This window comes from Candidozyma haemuli (assembly GCF_002926055.2).
Source record: "Candidozyma haemuli strain B11899 chromosome Unknown C_2014730914, whole genome shotgun sequence".
Taxonomy (NCBI): Eukaryota; Fungi; Ascomycota; class Pichiomycetes; order Serinales; family Metschnikowiaceae; genus Candidozyma; species Candidozyma haemuli.
This window is the reverse complement of record NW_020289904.1, coordinates 569,224-590,907: the sequence shown is the minus strand read 5'-3', so window position 1 is coordinate 590,907 and position 21,684 is coordinate 569,224. Positions and strand designations below refer to the sequence as shown.

The following is a 21,684-nucleotide window of genomic DNA, read 5'->3' as shown; positions in this document are numbered from 1 at the left end:
TCATCCAGTAATGGTGCCCATAGTGGGAGCCCACGCCCTGGATGGATTAGCGCGAGGAACAAAAAAAAAAAAAAAAAAAAAAAATTGAGATGAGGTCCTACCCTATTTTTTCTGGCTCATCTCAGCTTCTTCACTTCCAACCACTACCACTAAACCTTACCACAAACAATGCAGTTGTCTTGGAAGGATATCCCCACGGTCCCCACGGCCAACGATATGTTGGACATTGTTCTTAATAGAACGCAAAGAAAGACACCTACCGTGGTGAGACCAGGCTTCAAGATCTCTCGTATCAGGGCCTTTTACATGAGAAAGGTGAAGTTCACCGCTGAGGGCTTCTCTGAGAAGTTCACCGATATGTTGGCTGGCTTTCCCAACATTAACGATGTTCACCCATTCCACAGAGATTTGATGGACACTTTGTATGAGAAGAATCACTACAAGGTGTCGTTGGCTGCTGTGTCCAAGGCCAAGACCTTGATCGAACAGGTTTCCAGAGATTACAACCGTCTTTTGAAGTTTGGTCAGTCTTTGTACCAGTGTAAGCAGTTGAAGAGAGCTGCTTTGGGTAGAATGGCTACCATCACCAAGAAGTTGAAGGATCCTTTGATTTACTTGGAGCAGGTCAGACAGCACTTGGGCCGTTTGCCATCTATTGATCCAAACACCAGAACTCTTTTGATCTGTGGTTACCCTAATGTGGGTAAGTCTTCTTTCTTGAAGTGTATCACCAAGGCTGACGTTGATGTGCAGCCATACGCTTTCACAACCAAGTCTTTGTACGTGGGTCATTTTGACTATAAGTACTTGAGATTCCAGGCTATAGATACCCCAGGTATCTTGGACCGTCCTACTGAGGAAATGAACAACATTGAAATGCAATCCATTTACGCCATTGCTCATTTGAGATCTTGTGTCTTGTACTTTATGGATTTGTCCGAGCAGTGTGGTTTCTCTATTGAGGCCCAGACCAAGTTGTTCCACTCCATCAAGCCTTTGTTCGCCAACAAGTCTGTCATGGTTGTGATGAACAAGAGCGATATCATCAGACAAGAGGACTTGTCAGCTGAGCAGCAGGAGCTCTTGAAGACTATCGCTGATAGCCCTGGTGTGGATATCATGAACACTTCTTGTTACGCTGAGGAGAACGTTATGCAAGTCAGAAACCAGGCTTGTGAGAAGTTGTTGACTGCAAGAATTGAACAGAAGTTGAAGGGCTCTGCTCGTGTCAACAATGTCTTGAACAAGATCCATGTGGCTAGACCACAGTTGCGTGACGAGGAAGAGAGACCAGCTCATATTCCAGAAGGTGTACAGCATTTGGTTAAGTATGACAGTGACGATCCAAACAGAAGAACCTTGGCTAAGGATGTCGAGGCTGACAATGGTGGTGCCGGTGTGTACAACGTTAACCTCAAGGACTTCTACTTGTTGGACGATGATGAGTGGAAGGCTGACACCATGCCAGAAGTCTTGGACGGTAAGAACGTCTACGATTTCTTGGACCCAGATATCGCTGCTAAGTTGCAGGCTTTGGAAGAAGAGGAGGAAAGGCTAGACGCCGAGGGTTTCTACGACTCTGACTCCGACATTGAGGATGAAGAGACTGCGGATATCCGTGACAAGGCTGAATGGATCAGAAACAAACACAAGGTTATGGTCAAGGAGGCTCGTACGAAGAAGTCATTGAAGAACAAGTCGATGATGCCTAGAGAGCACATCAAGAAGACGTTTGGCCAGATGGAAGACCACATGTCTTCCTTGGGTCACGACACCAATGCATTGAAACAGAGAGTTAAGAACAAGAAGGCAGTTAGCGGAGTGGATATCTTGAGAGAGAACCAGGGACTCGCGAAGAGAAAGCAGGTGCAGAAGAAGAAGGCCCCAGTGAACCAGAACGACAGATTGAGTGCTGGTGTTGCCGATGGAGCGTTGCGTTCGCAGGCCGAGAGAGTTGCCAAGTTACAGAGAAGAGAGAGAAACCGCCAGGCCAGATTGGGAGAGGCCGACAGACACACCGTTGCATCCATGCCTAAGCATTTGTTCTCTGGTAAGAGAGGCTTCTCTGCGGACCGCCGTTAGAGAGACCAGGGGAAATCAACCTAAACCTTTGTACAATAGAAAGAAGTTAGTAACATTTATAATCGCATCATACTTATGTTGCCGGGTCAACCCGTAGAGTGACAGGGAGGTTCGGATAATTGGAAGGTATTGTGAGCGCGGGGCACATGCACCGATCTGCGCAACGAATATGCGATAACAAGATACCAGCGTTTTTGTGGAAAATAGGGTATGTATTGGCGAGACAGATAGCATAAAAGAATGAACAACACAATCCATAGTTTAGAAAAAGTCATACGATACTCACAGTATGTGTTGGACTACCTCCAACACAGCCCACACCCTTCAGTAGCCCCAAAGCTCCCAAAGCACTCAAAGCACCCCTAAAGGGGTGTCCAGCCGTACATTGACCAAACCCACCATACATTATCTCCCCCTTCTCGAACGATCCCGTCCACGCTTATCTAGATCCACCGCCAGTTCCCATGGATAACCGAATCTAGCTTTCCTTTCCTTTCCTTATCAGGCCTGGCCAGAACACCCATGCACCGTGGCGAGGCGCATCCACCACACCTTCTACAGACACTAAGTGTGTGGGAACGTTGTGCCTCACTTTTGTGTGTGCAGGCGGCCCGCACTCTGACACTTTCTTATCAGGGCTTTATCCTTGTTAAACCTTGTGATTCAGACCCACAGATTTTAGTTACTCATTGCAACCACATTGCTTTTACAGCGCCTTGTTTAGACAAAGTATATCTTATTTCATATTTTTTTACTGCCATTCCCTTCCACCTCAGTTTTATATATATTTTGGCGACCGTGGTACCGCCTGCTGCTCTGCTGCCCCTCCTCTGCAGCCTAAATTAGCCAGTTTCCTTATCTTCCTCGCCAGCTATGCCTGGCCCAGAGATACAATTTTTGACTGTCAACCATGACAAATATATCCCGTTTTCTGACGACCTGGGGAAAGGTTCCCACCGCCATAGCAAACCGTCACTGGCCTCGTCCAGCCAGCCTCGCTCGAAGCCGGGCCACCCGTTTGATCTTTGTTCAATTCTGGACCAATTGCCTCCCAACACTGGCCCACCAGGGACGGTTTCTGTGAACGGCAGCCTGGGCTCGGGTGCTAACTCAAATAAGAACTTGAGCCATGTTCCGTGTAAATTTTTTCGCCAGGGGAATTGTCAGGCGGGAAACTCGTGCCCATTTAGCCACAATTTGGATGGCTCGCTTGCGGCAGATAAGTTACCGTGCAAATACTTTCAGAAGGGTAATTGCAAATTCGGTTTGAAATGTGCCTTGGCTCATTTTTTGCCAGACGGAACAAGGGTGAATTCTAAATCGTTGCGGCGTCAGGAGAAGAAATACGGAGCAATAGCCTCTGAATTGGCTTCTGAACAGAACTCCAGCTCTGAATCTTCCTCGCCACACCACCAAAAGACAAGAGCTGTGTCCCAGGCTTCGACAGCCAGTGCTGGCACTGGTACACCTAGCAACGGACATGTCAGCAGCCACATTGGAGCGACTCCTTTAAGACAATATGGGCCTTCGCCAACAGACAGAATACCATCACGGCCTAAATTAGAATCAAGCCAGCTGAATACGGTTGAGCTTGGAAGTTTTGATAACGGAAGATCGTACCTTAGCGACCCTCTTGATATTAGAAAGAGTTCGTTTGGTGAACATGATAACTCTCATGCCAACGCTGCTTTCCGGAACTCTTTACTGCACTCGTCGTCACTGACGCTTCAGCTGGCTTACTATAACGCCAGAACAAAACCTATCACTTTGACCAGCCCCACAGCTAACTACCAGTCGTTGCATGACTGGCTGGTTCCAGGAAGCGCTACCACGACGAATCCGTTTACTACCAGCAACCAAAATGGATTTGGGTCTAGGTTGAGATCGTTTTCTTCAACCTCACCAACCAACTTGGTTTCGCTGCCCAACTCTATTGACTTTTCCTCCAACTTACTCGGCAGCCAGCGTACTGAACTGCCACAAGACCACTTTGATTTCCAGCACAGACTCGGACTGTTGAGCAGATCCAGTAATGCGTTTCTTACTTCACCTTCCCAGAATAACATCAGGCTTACCGATGAGGTAGCTATTCTGGATGGTTCTCACGGGGAAGATGCAATTGAAGATGACGAGAATGCTTTCTTTGAAGACTATGTCCCGGCATCGCTTGGGAACTTGATTTTGACACCACAGGAACTCCAGAGAAGAGATTCAAGATCTCAATCAGGAACATTATGGGTGAGACCGAATATTGAGCGGTCGCCCTCGGATATTAAAAAGAACTATGGCGTGGGAAACGACAACGATGTGTTTTTGATGGAGTAAGCCTTGCAGCTGACAACGATGAACTTGGGATAACGCCTTAAAAAAGTACGGATGGTAAAAAAAAACTAGAATTGGGAACTAAAGACTAGACATTGATTGAATCGATGATCTTTTATATTTTGATTTGTTTTAATTTTTCTATATACACAAATAGAACATATATCTACAAGAATGCTTTGGCAACGATTATTAATTGCTGGCAATGGCCTTAGGTGGTTCACGGTAAATGTCACCAGCCCTCTTTTGGAAGGCCATCATGCCACCCACGTCCTTGGGGTCAAACTCAGGCTGGACTCCTCTCATGTGGTCAGATTCAAAGAGAGAGCCCACCAAGAGCTGCTCTTTAGTGAATGGGTCAATCGTACTGACCAAGTAGTCTGTGACGACCCTCTCAGTCTTGTCAGTCTTACCGTTAGAATCCACGATCATCTCTTGCTTGGTCTTCACCTTAGTGACAAGCTGAAGAAGAGCAGTGACTTCGTCCTTATTAGGGATAGGAGCAACCGAAATAACCTTAGGGTTCTCTTCAATACTGAGAAGATTCCAGTTCACCTTCGTGTTGGCTGGGAACTTCAGGACCCTACGGGACAAAGCTTGGATGACATGAGTACCAGCCACGCCGTCAAGCTGTTCCTTGATGAAAGGTTCTCTATGCTGCTTCCGAAGGGAGCATGCCTTGGCAAAAATCTTATTAGTCTTGACGTATTCCTCCACGGTACGCTCCTTCCAGTCATTAAACTGCAATTTGAGGTTAGTGTCTTTTCTGAAACGATACACACTAAATGTGTTCATGGCAAATGCAGCGAATCTTCTAATCACAAGTCTGTGCCATGACGTGACAGGGCAGTCTCTCAATCTTGGTGGAACGTAAAACTCAGCAAAGCATCCGAGCTGCTTCAAGGGGATTTTGGTGATATCTACCTCATTAGCGTTAGCGTAGGTTCTTTTGGAGAGAGCAATCTTAGGAGCTCCTCTGGAAAGCAAGTAAGAAGCGGGTTGAGGTCTGACTCTCGCAATACTTCTGATGCCCAACATGGTGAAACCCGTGTTTGCAAGTTGGATCTTGGGGTCTGAAAATTTTAGTAGTAGCTACAGGATGCAGGGTAGGCAGAGGAGGAGGACAGAAAGGTGCCACTAATTAGACACAAAAGGGTCTGAAATGGATTGAAATAGTGTTCTATTGAACTTAAAAGGTCTAGGTATTATGTAAGGATTGTTTGATAAAAGTTTGGTGTGCTTGGTGTCAATTGTTAGTGAATGGTAATGGGTGCAAAATGGAGTGGAGCCTTGCTTTATCTGCCCTAAAATTGACTGAATATATAATATAGACAGTTAAAGAAAGTCAAAACAGTGATTCAAATCGACTAAAACTGTCTTTAAACACATTCTTTTAGTTTTACGAGCTTCTAGTGGGTGGTCTCTCTAGCACCATGGTCTTTTCGCAGCCATTCCAAGATGCCATAAACACCACTGATATAAACACAATTTAACATTGGCAGCTGTCTTATTACTATTGAAATATAATCTTTCAAAGCAAGCGCAATTTGTTAAAGTCTCAGTATTCATCTCATCGACTTGCAGAATCTGTTGGGACTAGTGCAGCCTACATGGTTAGCTAACCCACATCACAACCTTGAAGGGACCACTTTTCTTTTTTTTTTTTTTGTAAAACCCACCAAATGAAACATTTACCGTTCTAAAACACCAAAAAACCATTTACTACCATATTCTAATGGAAAGCCACACATCTAGTATCCTCTTCCTAGTAAGCGAATCAACGAACTCATATTGCTAAGAGTCGCATAACTGTGTAACCCAGTACATTGGCCGTATGCCACCACAACTTGATATAATAAATTCAGAAGGTTCACAGCTCTTCAGAAACCAACAAAAAACATACAGATTTCCTTAATTCCATTTTCATCAAAAGTATATAGATCTACCACATTTGAAGGGCTGACATCTTCACATCCGTGCACCGCCATACACCAGGCGATGAGAAGCTTCAGATCTTTCAATCTCATCTACAGATAAAGACTTACCCCATCGTACAAACATGCCTTCAGCGGTACAAAAGGGCCGTAAGCTAGCTCCCGAGAAAGAGCGGTTCATCCAATGTTGTGCCGATATCTCTTTGGAGCTTGTGGCATCTCTCAAGACTTCTAAAGACGTCAACCTTAACGGTCTCATCACAAGGTACGCAAAGAAGCACAAGTTGAAGCATCAGCCACGTCTTACAGACATCATTTCATCGATCCCCGACCAGCATAAGAAATACCTCATTCCTAAACTCAAGGCCAAGCCCGTCAGAACAGCATCTGGTATCGCTGTTGTAGCGGTTATGTGTAAGCCACACAGATGCCCTCATATCGCTTACACTGGTAACATTTGTGTTTACTGTCCTGGAGGTCCTGATTCGGATTTCGAATATTCCACTCAGTCTTATACTGGGTATGAACCTACATCCATGAGAGCTATCCGTGCTCGTTACGACCCTTACGAACAGGCCAGAGGTAGAATCGAGCAGCTCAGACTGTTGGGTCATTCCATCGACAAGGTGGAATATATCATTATGGGTGGTACTTTCATGTCTTTGCCTCAGGACTACAGGGAAGGATTTATTACCCAGTTGCATAATGCCTTATCAGGTTATAATGGTAAGAACTTGGACGAGGCCATCAAGTTCTCTCAACAGTCACAGACAAAGTGTGTGGGTATCACCATCGAAACAAGGCCTGATTACTGTACTGAAACGCATCTTAGTGATATGTTGAAGTATGGATGTACCAGATTGGAGGTGGGTGTTCAGTCAGTGTATGAGGATGTTGCCAGAGACACCAACAGAGGCCACACTGTGAAAGCTGTGTGCGAGACTTTTGCCGTTGCCAAGGACGCTGGTTACAAGGTTGTCAGTCATATGATGCCTGATTTGCCAAACGTCGGCATGGAGCGTGATCTTAACCAGTTTATTGAGTATTTCGAGAACCCTGCTTTCAGAACAGACGGTCTTAAGATCTACCCAACATTGGTCATCAGAGGAACTGGTCTTTACGAACTTTGGAAGAAGGGTCTCTACAAGTCATACAATGCTAATGCGCTTATTGACTTGGTTGCAAGAATCTTGGCCTTGGTTCCTCCTTGGACTCGTATTTACCGTGTCCAGCGTGATATCCCTATGCCATTAGTCTCCTCTGGTGTTGAGAATGGTAACTTGCGTGAGTTGGCATTGGCCAGAATGAAAGACTTTGGTACATCATGTCGTGACGTCCGTACCAGAGAAGTTGGTATCCAAGAAGTGCATCACAAGGTCCTGCCTGATCAGGTGGAACTTATAAGAAGAGACTACACCGCTAACGGTGGTTGGGAAACTTTCTTGTCTTATGAAGATCCTAAGCAGGATATTCTTATTGGTTTGTTACGTTTGAGAAAAGCAACAGAGAAGTACACATACAGAAAAGAGTTCACGCTGCAGCCAACTTCTATTGTTCGTGAGTTGCACGTTTATGGTTCAGTTGTGCCTTTGCATTCCAGAGATCCTAGAAAGTTCCAGCATCAAGGTTTCGGTACCTTATTGATGGAAGAGGCCGAGCGTATTGCTAGAGAAGAACATGGATCAGAAAAGATCAGTGTCATTTCTGGTGTTGGTGTCAGGAACTACTACGCCAAGTTGGGATACGAAGTTGATGGACCATACATGTCCAAGATGCTTTAAATAGTTAGCTTTAATTAATGGGAGACGGTACAATATACATTAAACTTGATATATACATATAATCACCTTTTCTCATAGTTTCACACCTTCTAATCTGACATCTGTAAAAAATAAAACAGTCCTTCCCATGAAGTTTTTATAATACAAACATGAATGCAATAGAGTAAAAATAATGCAAGAATGGAATACCCCAATCAATGGCGGAAGAAAAACCGGTTGCCCTGAGATTGAGGATCGATTTCGTGTGCCCAACCTGGAATGTCTTCTCCAGAGCCTCCCACAGGACGCTCCAAGACAACATTCTCAAGACCAAGGGCATCACTTAACCATGGATGGTTGACCATACCACCAGCATCTGCTCTCTTCTCTGGCTGTAAAGTCAACATTGGCGACAAGAAGTCCGAGATTTCGATTGCGTCACTAACAGGGAACTTGTACTTTTCAATAAGCACATCTTTAAGTCCCCAAGGCTTTAACTTTGAAATCCTGAGCAACTCACCCCTAGAACTAAAGAAGTCTCTGGCGTAGTAGCTCTCCTTGAGCATTGTGCGTGAGAAAGGACCAATCAACTCGATTATTTGAGCAATATGGTCGTCGTCTTTACTGTAAGACTTGCCGGACCTTGGATCAAACAAGTAGTCACCAGTGAGAAGCTCAAACATCAAGCAAGCGAAAGACCAAAGGTCAGCAGATGCTCCCCAATGGTACCCAAGCAAGACTTCTGGGGATCTATATTGTCTTGTTTGAATCTCATCGGTGAAGTGATGATGCACCCAGCAGGAATTACCCAAATCGGCTATTTTCACGGAAATCAACTCGTCTTCATTTATGATCAAGGATGAGTTATTGACAAACGACTCGTCCCCATTATCTCTGTTTGGACCCATAAAGGTACCTGAAGAGTTTGATATGTACATTGAAGAAAGCGAGTTGTTCAAGCTTTTTTCCATCTGTTCGGAAGTTTCCGCATCAGAGGTGTTGGTAAAGGAGCCATGACTTACCACCTTTTGAATTGGGGTGTTCTGGGAGGAGCTGGAAAGCGTATGGATGTTCGTGAATGACTTGTTGAATGACCGCAATGGAGAAGGTAAAGGCTGTGAACCCGTAATGAGTGTTTGACGACGGGACCTTCTTCCATTGCGACCAAGCAGCGGTGAAGCCATTTCCACTGATGGCCTGACTTTCTCAGCGAGCTGAGCATGCTTGATCTGAGGGGTGTTCTGGGTGGAAGTTGATGGAGTGGAATTGGACTGGGAGGCAGCTCCAGATTGTGATTTTGTGCGCAGTAACTTACGCTGAAGCTTTGCTTGATGCTCCTCCTGCTCCACCATACGGACAATCTGTTCGACATCGCCAATCTCGATTAAAACGTTCTCTGGTTTAATATCGGTATGGATAACACCGCATTTACGATGAAGAAAATCCAATGCAGACAATAACTGCTTTGCGATCTGCTTCACAAAAACAACGGGGATCCCCTTATGCTTGTAGCGACGGATGAGACCGAGAAGATTTTCTCCAAGAACTTCAAACACCATGCAAACGTGAACACCGTTGGGACCTTCATGTGAGAAGGTATCTAAAAGTTGAATGACATGCTCGTGGCCAGGGTGATGAGTATCGGAGGTGGTGACCTTATCTAAAAGCTTGATCTCATCAACGGCAGTGTCTGTGTACTGTTTGGCAGACCGTACAATCTTCATCGCCACATGGCACTGTTTATCGTTATCCCTAGCGAGCCACACGGTGGAGAAATGGCCCCATCCGAGTTTCCTCACCAAAGTGTACTTTTTGTTTTTATACGTCTCGCCAATGTGACAAGTATGATAGCCGCCAGGAACATAGTCCTTAAGATCCTCCTCGTTTTCCGGGTTCACCGCATTAAGCTCATCTTCACTATCACTGGCTTCATCCGCTTCATCGTGTTCCTCCATCTTTGTTTGAAGCTCATCCTTTGAAATCTTACTTTTCAACGACGTGCTCTCCTTGTCTGCGCTCTCCAGCTCCCTCCTGATCAAGTTGTTAAGCTGTTCCTCGCTCTGATCCTCAAACGTTGTTGTAATAGGCGTAAGCTCTGGTCTAAACAGTCTTACCAGCGGTAGCGACGTGCCAAGGTTGCCTGGTCCGTTGAACCCGGGTAAAAGATTAAAGGAAGACGAAATACTGCTGGACTCCCTAGGCTCCACGCATTCAGCAAGGCTGTCTAGCACCGAATCGTTGCTCTTGAGCGACGTGGTTTCATGGTTCTGGGTTCTTGTTTTGGCCTTTTTCTGTGCTGCCTGGCTCTCTGTGTCGGCCTTTTTGATTGCAATGGACAAGTTCGACTTGTGTTTTGGCATCGAGACCGCAGCGTGGAAGGCGAATTACTGATTATGGAATATTCACTTTAAGGGGGATGGGTTTTTTCAATTTTTCCGGTGGGTTTTCGCCAGTGCTGGGAAGGTGACCTTTTAAATAATATTAAAAAAAAAAAAAAAAGAATCAGTCCGGTACGGTACTATGAACAATAACAGAAGGTTTAGGTAGTCTATCGGGCAGGAACCGTGAGAAAATCACCAGAAAACCGAGCGGTATAGTGCTGGGGGAGGGAATGCAGTCACGTGCCCTGGCACGTCGTCTATGCTACAGAGGGGATAGACAAACCGATGACTGTGATAGATGGCTGAGTAAAAATAGCCAAAAAAAAAAGTAAGGTAAGGATACGGCTGGGGTAAATTCCAACGGTTCATATTGTATGTAAGGGGCTAAGTATGGGATGATTTTGGGTGGTCTACGCTTCACGTCCAAGAATGCCTTTACCTATAGATTATATAATTCTATTGCGGGACAGAAGAACGAATGGTATTAACATTAGTCGAGGTCCATCTCGTCGCCCTTCTCCTCCTTCTTGTCATCCTTCTTCTCACCTTCGGAGCCCTTAGAAGCCTCTCTCTGGGCAGCCATCTTCTCAGCCATAGCGGCCATCTGGTCAGCCTCCTGCTTCTGTCTAATTGCCTGCTTCTTCTCTTCCTCCTTAGCCATGTAACGGCCTCTAATGAGGTTTCCAAGAGCAGCCAACTCCTCGTACTTAGCAATGTACTTAGCCTTGGTCGAGTCGTAACCGTCATCGTACAACCAGTCCTCAGCCTTCATCAACTTCTCGGACAAGGTAGCCTTCTCGTCGTCAGAGGCGAAATCCTTGTACTGGTCATCCAACTTGCCACGCAATTCGTAGATGTATTCCTCCAAGGCGTTCTTTCTGTCCTCGGTGTCAGCAACCAATTTGTCGGCAACGATCAAGGCATTCTCCTTCTCGAACAATGCAGCTCTCTCGCCCTCGGTCAAAGCGGCGGACTGGACCTCAAGAACCAAGTCATCCTTCTTGACCTGCTTCTTGACCTCCTTGTATTCTGGCTCGGCGTCCTCATCGACTTCCTCGCCTTCCTTTGGCTCAACCAACTCCTTGACGAGCTTCTCCTCAACAGTGTGAGCAGACTCGATGGTGTAGAAACCAGATGGGTCGTTTCTCAACTTCAACTTGGTAGCAATAGAAGTCTCACCCTTGTTTGGCTGGACACCCTTGATGTGCCACTTGGCGATCAAGTCCTCAACACCAGCTGGCATTTCGTTCTTGTTGGTGTATCTAGCCTCGACATCGAAGTCACCCTTTCTGAACAAAGTGATGATCTTGGTAGATGGGAAAGTACCACCTCTTGGGAAGACCTCCAAGTGGTCGTCATCCTCCTCATCCTTGTCCCAGAAGTAAGAGACAGAGTATGGGTTGAAGTCCTCGAACTTGAATGGTCTGACTCTCAAGGTTGGAGAGTGCATGGCGCAAATGAAAGCGTTACCTCTGGCAATAGCCTCATCCTGGTTAAGGGTGGTAGACAAAGGCTTGCCGAAGATCTCAGACAACTTGTTCTTCAAGCTTGGAACTCTGGTACAGCCACCGATGATCTCAATGGAGTCGATGTCGTCAGTGGTGAGGCCAGCGTCCTTCAAAGCAATATCAACTGGGACGTTGATTCTCTCCAACAATGGCTTGATGAACTCCTCCAACTCATCTCTGGTCAAAGAAGAAGAGACGTCAACATCGTTCATGACAGACTCAATGTTGATTGGAGCCTGGGTGTTGGCAGACAAAACCTTCTTCAACTTCTCAGCAGCAGTAAGAACTCTGTAGTAAGCCTTAGGGTTCTCTCTGATGTCAATCTTGTACTTAGCCTTGAACTCATCAGCAAAGTGCTCAGTGATGGCCTTGTCGAAGTCTCTACCACCAAAGTGCTTGTCGTAGGCAGAACCCAAGACCTTCAACTCACCCTTCTTGACGGCAGCGATGGAAACCTGGTAAGAAGAGTGGCCAATGTCGACGAAAGCGACGTTTCTTGGCTTGTCCTCAGGCAACTCATTCTGCTTGAAAACACCGTACCCGACGGCGGCGGCGGTGACCTCGTTGACAATTCTGACAGGGTTCAAGCCGGCAATCTTACAAGCATCAGAAGCAGCACGTCTCTGCTTCTCGGTGAACCAAACTGGAACAGAAAGACAAATGTCCACAATGTTACCCTTGGTCTCCTTGACAGTAATGTCCTTGATCTTGTTCAAGAACATAGCAGACAATTGTGTGGAAGTGAACTCCTGAGGCTCGTTCAAGAATCTCACCTTGGCGTTGATCTGACCCTGCTCGTTCTCAGTCAAACCACAGGAGAAAAAGTCAGACTCCACCTTGAAGTCTGGGTCCTTGTAGTTCAAACCCAAGATTCTCTTCAAGTTGCCAACAGTGTTCTTCAAGTTGGAAGTCTGCTGGTTCTTACCGGTCTCACCGATGAATCTGTTCTTCTGACCGAAACCAACCAAAGAGGGAGTGGAACGGTTGGAAACCTCGTTCACAATGATATCAATACCTCTGTTTCTTGCACAGGCAATGACAGTGTTGTCATTACCGAAGTCGACACCAAATGGAGTAGCCATTTTGTAAATTCAGGTTGCTAGTTTCTTTGAATCTCGTGGTAGTATTCACGTAGTACTTAGGTCCAAATGCGCTGAGGCGACTTTTCATATAGTATGCGAAAAAGTGCTTCTGGCCGCGCACGACTCATCTAGAAGATTCGAGAAAAATCTATCACGTGGGGACTTTTTTTCGGGTCAATGAAAAGTGTAATCCGCTGAAACTGTTACTAGTATATGACTTTTATGTGCTTTGAACCTATTTGAGCAGTGTTTTTGGCGTTTTCAGGCCATTATTCTTGCTGCTGCCTCAGTTAGTCGATGATGCCAACGGTACGCAGTCCGGCAGATAACTTCCAATTGTGCATGGTAGCTTCGCAACTTTTTGGCCTGGACAAGTAGGGTCCCACGAAATGCCAATACTGCACTAGTGGAAGATCCACCATCCGGAACTTTGATTCGATCAAATACCTTATTCGTATTAAGACGGGCCATTTGGTACAGGATTTTTCAGTGGTTAGAAGGTACCAGAAAAGTTTATCCGGAAATGGCATTTCACGTTCCGAACCTCCTTCGCTCGGAAATGGCTGCAAATGACTGCGTTTCTATCTGAGATCCTAATGCGTGCTCTGCTCCAAGACAGTCAAGAGTGTCATCCATCCTCCTGACTGCACCAACTGTAAATATTCATCGTAGTTCTTGTCTTTGGCATAACGGTAGAGACATTTGAGTTCGTCATCACTGAGAATGCCCATTTTGCGCAAATACACCAAGAAATGGAAGTCAACAAGCTGACTGCCGTCACCATCACCCAGCTGGATTTGCCTTTGAACAGCTTTGAGGTCCTGAAGCTCACCCAAAAAGTCTCTATTCTCGACAACAAAGTCAAGCTTGAACATTGGCTTGGGTTCCAATGGGAAAGAATCCAGTAGAGTTACCAATAAGAACTCCACAGGGAAAGCTGGTTTAGCATTTTCCTTCACTTCCAAGCCGTACTCATTGATTTTTGAGTAAAAAACATCCGGAACATATCTTGATCCTTGTGTTTTGTTGATGCAAAGCATGTTTGGATGGGTAGAAGCGGATATGATGTCTGCCTTAATAAGTCCCTCAGCGCTCCGTGAAACTTGATATGAATGAGGTTCAATCTCACCATTGTGATTACCTGTAATGACGCATGTGACGAACTTGGAGGAGAAATCATTGGTTTCCGAGTATTTGCTGTAGTTCGGATGAGCGACCTGGTTCTTAGCTGCCATGAGCACTTCAAGGCATGATAAGAAGTATGATTCCTTATGACGCTTGCACAAAACGGTACCATCTCTGCGTCCTGAATCTGTCAAGTCTGTAAAAACCACACCTACCTTCTGTAAGCCCAAAGCCAGGGCCACTTCATCGACATCTTTTTCATTGTGCCAGTCAAGAAGAGTGATACCGTCAAACTCACCCAGTTGTGGGGGTTCATAAATAGCTTCCACCACAGCCTTAATGCCTAGAGGAACCTTCTCAAATGGCTCGTATCTACCATAGAGAACACCATACCGTTGAACACCAGATTGTCTCCACACATCAATAAACGTATTAAGAAGAGAGTGGTCTGAAAATTCCACATGATCAACCATACGGAATGGCTGCTGCTGAAGTGTGATTGGTGCTGGCTGGCATTTGGAACAGATTCCTCCAGGATATGGTGCATGGCCGCCTGGGCAATGCAAGTTGATGGCATAATTAAGATCTTGCAAAGGTGCAATATAAGACGAAGCTTTGCTCTTATTGTTCTGTTGCTCGTTCATCTCTTTCAAGTAGGCATGGAAGGATTTATGCTTGATGCCTTGCTCCTTCAAGTAGTTCTTATCCCATGGTGGTAAAGGCGAACAGTACTCACACATTCCCTTATCGCCATGGCTACAGAAACTGGATTTTGGCCTCTTAATAAGCCCTTCCAGTTTATCAAGCAAGTCGTCCACTGGATGCTGTTTAACTGACTCCTTTGGCGCTGGAGTAGTATCTCTAACAGCTACTGTCTGGTGGCGATCTATAGGAACCAGGCCAGTCTGAGCTGTTGGTGCTTCAGAAGTAGCTGACTCATATGAAACAAATAGCATATCACCATTCTTAAGCTTAAGCTCTCCCACTGACTGTTCAGCAAGTTCTGCAGCGCTCTTTCCCTTGTCATTTGGTTTGTCGCTTACGAAGATCAGTTTGGGGTCTTGAATGGAGAATTTAGCAACCACCTCGGTCAAAGGCTTGGAAAACGGGTCAGATGGCTCTGCCTTCACTCGAAGCATACCATCTTTGGTTCTGAATCGGATGATCATGGTATAATTGAGTATGGACTATGAGGGCAACTGGTGGTAAGTAGAATTGCCATACTACATCGATCTCAGAGTGTGCAGGCACTCCCCAGTCGGAGAGCCAGGAGACCCACTAGAATGTTCACTGTGAGCTTAAGGGTGGGTGGAAACTCAATAAAGAAAGTTTTAAAGATATTACTGCTTCTTGATTTGTTTTTGGATGCTCTTTTTTCATGGTGAAGATACTGGTGGGTGGCTCTGGTGGCCCTTTGTTGGATTTCGCAGCCACTTCTAAGAAGCACACCACGAGTGTTAAGGACGGATTGGAGGATATGACCTTTTGGAGAGCTTTGGCTCCTACTAACGGTTAAGGGATTTAGTGTCAAAAATGACTTTCTAAATGAATAGTCTTTTCTTTATAGCGATGGGTTAACCACTTAAGTGTGGCTCTGTGATACTCAAGGTGAGCCAGCCATGGTCTACCGTAGATAACCCAGTGGTGTAAGATATAAGAAGGGTTCAATTCTCTTAGCCTACATTGAGTAAATCCTAGTAGCTTGTAATAATAGAGTTAGAGCGTCTAAAGACCTTCAGAGGAAACTTGATAAGAACATTTCCCTAATCATTCCAAGACACTCTGTATTTAGACTTTCAGTGGTGCAACCAGAGCTACGTCATTAGCTAATGCTATTTATACTTGCTTAGTGCCTGGAAGCTTTTCTGATCTTTGAGTGTTTTGAAACCTTCATGAAATTCATTAAAGAGTAAAAGAAGAGTTAACAAAATGCAATAGTGGTGATTAGCATCTGTACATCGAGACAGTGTGCACTGGCTGGATACTAATACTGAGTACAGGGAATGGCCCATTCTACCCAAGCCTCCAGTTACCTAAGCCATTAAAACCACCTTTAAACCACCCTTAAACCACCACTAAACAGCCACTAAACAGCAAATACGAAATAAAAAACATTCCTGAATCACCATTCACTCTAAGTTCCCTATTTCTTATACTTCTACAGCACTCACCACCACTTCCTCAAACCTGCGAATGGCTGCAAAATGTCGCTCCATGGATCCCACAATCCACCCATAACCCTATTTCTCTTCTCATCCACCACCAACAGACCACACCAAAACCTCCTCTCCATGAATTGCCTCAAAGTTCCATTCCCCAGCACTTCCATCATCTTTCCACCACCTTTCCACCATCTTCCCACGCCCCACCAACACAGCCTCATTCCACCAGAAACCTAATTTAAACTTTACCACGCCTCGCCTACAATCCACCACTTCTCTCCACTCCAACACCCTCCCCCATAAATAAACCAACCTCTTCTCTCCCCTTATACATTTACCCTTTATATTTCACCCTTCATCCAGCACAGCCTCTGCGCATTTACCCACCTCGGCCCCCACCTCGGCTTCACCACACCCACCCAAGCCGTGTATCTGACATCCTCCCCGATCCACCAAACACACTACGTAATTGCCCATAGTCCCAACGCAGATCTGGGACTGTCTCCAGTATTGTTACCCTATTTGTTCAAGGGATGGGAAGCCAGATGCAACAATGCTCGCATGAGTGTTTTCCATAATTCTGCACCGGGGCCTGTCAAAGATGCGCCTGGGTTCTCGTTTTGTGATATGGCTTTCAGCAACCGTACGCCAAGGAGAAGCTGTCAAGAAGCTGTCAGCGCTGGGTGGTTAAAGTTCGTAGAAGCCGCTTAGTTAACTTAAGTATTCAGCCTTTTGAACCGCCTGTCCCGCCCGTTCCTGGATTTGTCCGTGCTTGGGTAAAACAGCAACCGTTCCTGCGCTTTGTAGCCGAGCCCTCCTTTGCCTTGCACACAGTGGAGGGCCCATTCAGTCCCAGGACCAAAAGACGTCACTGAGGCCGAGTGGACGATTTCTTAGATTAGCATACTACTTGTCCACCAGCATAACTTAGCATCCTGCTTTTTGAGCATCCACCATGGCAATTCGGGCTCCGCAGAATAAGAGGCTTTATGTTGCCGTTGCTTCAGCCATCGCTGTCCTTTTTCTATACTTTATTTTAGGCAGCACTTCCCTGGACAAAACAGTGGTGTACGTGGACAAGTCCACGGGCCAGGTGGTTTCTGATTTCAAGGCAAACAAGAACGTTCCGGTTGATCTCCCGTCGGAACCACAGCCAGAGGCTCACCAGGCTCCTCAGGCTCCAAACGCTCCTTCGATTAAAGACAACGACAAGGAGGAAAATGCTGCTTTGCAACAGATCGGGTCGCTGGGCCAGACTGGTAAACAACCAGGAGATTGTGTTATTCCTGGTAAACGTGCTAAGGCCACGTTTGTGTCTTTGGCCAGGAACGAGGAGTTGTACGACTTGATCAAGGCTATCAGAAACGTTGAAGATCGGTTCAACAGAAAGTTTCAGTATGATTGGGTTTTCCTTAATGACCAGCCTTTCACTCAGGAGTTTAAGGACTTGACGACTTCTATTGTCTCGGGCCAGGCCAAGTTTGGACTTATTCCTGAGGAGCACTGGTCATATCCAGATTGGATTGATCATGAAAAAGCCGCCAAGGCCCGTGCTGATATGAAGGCAGCAAAGATTATTTATGGTGATTCTGAGTCTTACAGACACATGTGTCGATTTGAAAGTGGATTCTTCTGGAGAAATCCATTGTTGGACGAGTATGACTGGTACTGGCGTGTGGAGCCAGGTATCCAGGTGCACTGTGATTTGAACTACGATTTGTTCAGATACATGGAAGACAACGATAAGGTTTACGGATTCACGATTTCCATTCATGAGTTTGAAAAGACAATTCCTACGTTATGGAAGCACACCAAGGACTTCATTGACTTGCACCCAGAGTACCTTGCCAAGGACAACTTCATGGACTTTATCAGTAACGACAAGGGCAAAACATACAACTTGTGTCACTTCTGGTCGAACTTTGAAGTGGCGTCGTTGAAGTTCTGGAGGTCGCAAGCGTACAGAGACTACTTTGATTATCTTGATAAGACGGGCGGGTTCTTTTACGAAAGATGGGGCGATGCGCCAATTCATTCGATCGCCGCAGCCCTCTTTTTGCCCAAGGATAAGATCCATTACTTCGAGGATGTCGGATACAACCATGGCGTTTATACGCAATGCCCATTGAATCCACAGTTCCGATTCGAGCACCGGTGCGATTGCAACCCACAAAAGGACTTTACATTTAGAGGGTACAGTTGTGGAAAGAAATACTACGAGGCGATGAATCTCGAGAAGCCCAAGGAATGGGTTGATTACCAGTGATAGAGGCTCAGGTGAGGCTTACACGAGGAATATATAGATAGCGGAAACCAAATAGAGGCGGCAGAGCCAGTGGGTGAGGAAGTAGCGCCGTGCTGCAGAGAGCGAGTCTGGTGCGCTGAGACACTTAAGCGAGTTGTAGGCTTCTGTGAGAGAAGGCCCCGTAGCCAACACGTGGTGAACAGGTGGTGAATAGAGAAGAAGTAGAGTGTTGAAGAGGAAGAAAAAGGGGGAAAAACGTGCCAAAACGTGCCAAAAACGTGCCATTAGATCTCCCCTTCTGCCATTGAGCATTGGGAATTTTCTTCATGCTCTCGTGTTGACGACGAGGACGCCGCAAAAAAAAAAAAAAAAAAAAAAAAATAGCCCGTTTGACCTCGCTGGCCGCCAAGTGAGCCAACGCTCACTGAAACTCGACGATCAAAAGCAACTTTGTGTTCTGAAAAACAAAACCCCAACGAACCTTAAACCATAGCAACTTTCTTAACGCGTCTTGCCTCCTTCCCCCGAAATCTCATAATAACCTCTAAACTACTGGCTATTTTTCTTAGTTATATATATATTTTTTTTTCTTCGCCCTGGCGGGGGGCCCAGACATTTTTCAGGCCATTTTTGGCGGTTTGGCGGTAAGTGCACGAGCCCAAAGTCGCGCAAGGAGACACGTATAGGTGCGAAAGGGCAGGTCAAGTTGTCTGGAGGTGAATATAGGTCCTTTTTTTCTCTCTTCCTTCTTTCACCTACTCTTCCTGCTGAACGCAACCATGGCTTCACCAAGATCCAACGCCCGTTTGGTCAGATTTGCCATTTTTGCGCTAGTGTTGATATTCTGTGGGTATGTGCTCACCAAGGGCTCCACTTTCGAGGCCTCGAGTGCTCCCCAGTCCAAGTCGGCTCCTGCTGAGACCATCCCCAAGGCTGCTGACCTTGTGAACCAGAAGGCTGGCAGTGCTGCCGCTGGTGGTGCTGGCGGTGCTGGCGGTGCTGCTGCTGGAGGTAACGTGGCTCCTGCTCAGCCTGCTGCTCCTGCTGCTCCAGCTCCAGGCGCTGGTGCCGCTAAGAACGATGCTTCCGACCCTAGAATCGCCAACAAGATCAAGGCTACGTTCGTCACGTTGGCCAGAAACTCTGACCAGAACTCCATTCTTCAGTCTATCAGACACGTCGAGGACCGTTTCAACAAGAACTACCACTACGACTGGGTCTTCTTGAACGACCAGGAGTTCTCCGAGGAGTTCAAGACGGCTATTTCTGCTGTGGTTTCTGGTCAGACCAAGTTTGGCCTTATTCCAAAGGAACACTGGTCTTACCCTGAATGGATTGACCGTGAGAAGGCTGCTTTGGCCAGAGAGGCCATGGTCCAGAAGAAGGTTATTTACGGTGGCTCCGAGTCTTACAGACACATGTGTAGATTCGAGTCTGGTTTCTTCTACAGACACGAGTTGATGCAAGAGTACGAGTACTACTGGCGTGTTGAGCCAGATGTGAAGATCTTCTGTGACATTGACTATGATATTTTCAAGTACATGAAGGACAACGACAAGTGGTACGGCTGGACCATTTCCTTGCCTGAGTACAAGGAAACCATCCCAACATTGTGGGAGACCACTAGAAAGTTTATGGAGAAGTACCCACAGTACGTTGCCAAGGACAACAACATGCCATGGATTTCTGACGATAACGGAAAGACATACAATGGTTGTCATTTCTGGTCCAACTTCGAGATTGCTAAGCTCGACTTGTGGCGTGGAGAGGCCTACAGCAAGTACTTCGAGTTCCTCGACCAAGCCGGTGGTTTCTTCTACGAAAGATGGGGTGACGCGCCTGTCCACTCCATCGGTGCCTCTCTTTTCGTTCCTAGAGAGAAGTTGCACTTCTTCAGTGATGTCGGTTACTGGCACGTTCCTTTCCACAACTGTCCTGTGGATGATGAGACCAGATTCGCCAAGAAGTGTGTTTGCAACCCTAAGGATGACTTCACTTGGAGAGGTTACTCGTGCACGCCCAAGTTCTTCACGCAACTTGGCTTGAAGAGACCTAAGGGATGGGAAAACTTCACTGGTTAGGACACTTTTAATATTGGGTGATAATTCAACATCGGATTAAGAATATACACGCATGGCGATTTTCGTCGAACATACATTGATCCATTGTAGGAGGCTTTTGTGGCCTCGGATTTATATTACGAAGCATGATCTACGTTAGATGAGGAAGTTCTAACCGTAAGCCCTGGTCCCACTCAGGAGGGTATTCTAGAAAGCCAACAATACTTCTGGCTCTTCCATCTTCCCATTGTTACAGCGGCCCTTCCCTCCGCTTGTTCTTCTTCCTAACCGCATATGATCTGTTCTTTTGCATCCATTACCTCATTCTCTCCACCGATCACTGAAGATCCAGCACATGGAAACGTACTGGCCTGGGGTATTTTCCAGAGCTTTATCCGTCATCTCTAAAAAAAGATACTCATTTCACGTCAGAATGCTTCCATCATTAGCTTCTGCGATAACATTCCCGCTGCCCCCACGAAAGTAACGGTTCTAAGCCTGCAATTAAAGAAGCTACAGATCTACATTTATATGTTGAATGGAACAATTTTGATCCGCCCAAGTCCTCCACTTTCAGGTTATTTCACATTGAAGTCTGAACCGAGTTTCCAGGACACCTTTAACATCACTTTTCAATTTTCTTTCCAACATTTTCAGTCCATTTCATGTGCTCAGCTAACGTAATTTCACTGCCGTTCCACATCTTCCTTGCAGAATGCAAGTGGTTGCGAAAAATCCAGCCGCAAATGTGTAGAAAGAATCAAAATCAACGCTTTCCCCCCACCTTCCACTACTTTCACATTCCCAGAACAATCCATATAATTTACCACCAAAACGGAAAACCCCGATACAATAGAACGGTCGCCCTTGGGTCGAAAAAACGAAGGTCCTTCCCACACTTTGTTCCTCCACATTTAGCCCATTCTCCATTCCCGATTGGGCGCGTTGGGAATGAGATTTCTCCATTCTCATCTGTTTCATTCCTACAGAGAAGCCATTCTGAAACACCTGGGCAGGCGTAAG

At 46.1% G+C, this 21,684-nt stretch overlaps 9 protein-coding genes across 9 annotated transcripts; 5 read left to right on the top strand and 4 right to left on the bottom strand. All coding sequences in view use genetic code 12, as the record gives it.

Annotated features, from left to right (window-relative positions):
* Window positions 1-168: 168 nt before the first annotated feature.
* Window positions 169-2,082, top strand: NOG1 (putative GTPase; the record flags this gene model as incomplete). Its single annotated transcript, XM_025485600.1, has 1 exon — window positions 169-2,082. One exon carries the CDS (start codon window positions 169-171, stop codon window positions 2,080-2,082), a length of 1,914 nt encoding a protein of 637 aa, XP_025341065.1.
* An 873-nt stretch (window positions 2,083-2,955) lies between these two features.
* On the top strand, window positions 2,956-4,407 carry CXQ85_001904 (uncharacterized protein; the record flags this gene model as incomplete). Its single annotated transcript, XM_025485599.1, has 1 exon — window positions 2,956-4,407. One exon carries the CDS (start codon window positions 2,956-2,958, stop codon window positions 4,405-4,407), a length of 1,452 nt encoding a protein of 483 aa, XP_025341064.1.
* Window positions 4,408-4,596: 189 nt separating this feature from the next.
* CXQ85_001903 (uncharacterized protein) lies at window positions 4,597-5,442 on the bottom strand (the record flags this gene model as incomplete). The annotated part of the gene is made up of 1 exon (XM_025485598.1): window positions 4,597-5,442. One exon carries the CDS (start codon window positions 5,440-5,442, stop codon window positions 4,597-4,599), a length of 846 nt encoding a protein of 281 aa, XP_025341063.1.
* A 1,021-nt stretch (window positions 5,443-6,463) lies between these two features.
* ELP3 (Elongator subunit) lies at window positions 6,464-8,119 on the top strand (the record flags this gene model as incomplete). The annotated part of the gene is made up of 1 exon (XM_025485597.1): window positions 6,464-8,119. One exon carries the CDS (start codon window positions 6,464-6,466, stop codon window positions 8,117-8,119), a length of 1,656 nt encoding a protein of 551 aa, XP_025341062.1.
* A 194-nt stretch (window positions 8,120-8,313) lies between these two features.
* Window positions 8,314-10,458, bottom strand: CXQ85_001901 (serine/threonine protein kinase; the record flags this gene model as incomplete). The annotated part of the gene is made up of 1 exon (XM_025485596.1): window positions 8,314-10,458. One exon carries the CDS (start codon window positions 10,456-10,458, stop codon window positions 8,314-8,316), a length of 2,145 nt encoding a protein of 714 aa, XP_025341061.1.
* Window positions 10,459-10,969: 511 nt separating this feature from the next.
* MSI3 (adenyl-nucleotide exchange factor) lies at window positions 10,970-13,069 on the bottom strand (the record flags this gene model as incomplete). Its single annotated transcript, XM_025485595.1, has 1 exon — window positions 10,970-13,069. One exon carries the CDS (start codon window positions 13,067-13,069, stop codon window positions 10,970-10,972), a length of 2,100 nt encoding a protein of 699 aa, XP_025341060.1.
* A 593-nt stretch (window positions 13,070-13,662) lies between these two features.
* NPL4 (Npl4p) lies at window positions 13,663-15,363 on the bottom strand (the record flags this gene model as incomplete). Its single annotated transcript, XM_025485594.1, has 1 exon — window positions 13,663-15,363. One exon carries the CDS (start codon window positions 15,361-15,363, stop codon window positions 13,663-13,665), a length of 1,701 nt encoding a protein of 566 aa, XP_025341059.1.
* Window positions 15,364-17,311: 1,948 nt separating this feature from the next.
* MNT2 (alpha-1,2-mannosyltransferase KRE2) lies at window positions 17,312-18,622 on the top strand (the record flags this gene model as incomplete). Its single annotated transcript, XM_025485593.1, has 1 exon — window positions 17,312-18,622. The coding sequence occupies one exon, from the start codon at window positions 17,312-17,314 to the stop codon at window positions 18,620-18,622; it is 1,311 nt and encodes a 436-aa protein (XP_025341058.1).
* Window positions 18,623-19,380: 758 nt separating this feature from the next.
* Window positions 19,381-20,682, top strand: MNT1 (alpha-1,2-mannosyltransferase KTR1; the record flags this gene model as incomplete). Its single annotated transcript, XM_025485592.1, has 1 exon — window positions 19,381-20,682. One exon carries the CDS (start codon window positions 19,381-19,383, stop codon window positions 20,680-20,682), a length of 1,302 nt encoding a protein of 433 aa, XP_025341057.1.
* Between the last annotated feature and the right edge of the window lie 1,002 nt (window positions 20,683-21,684).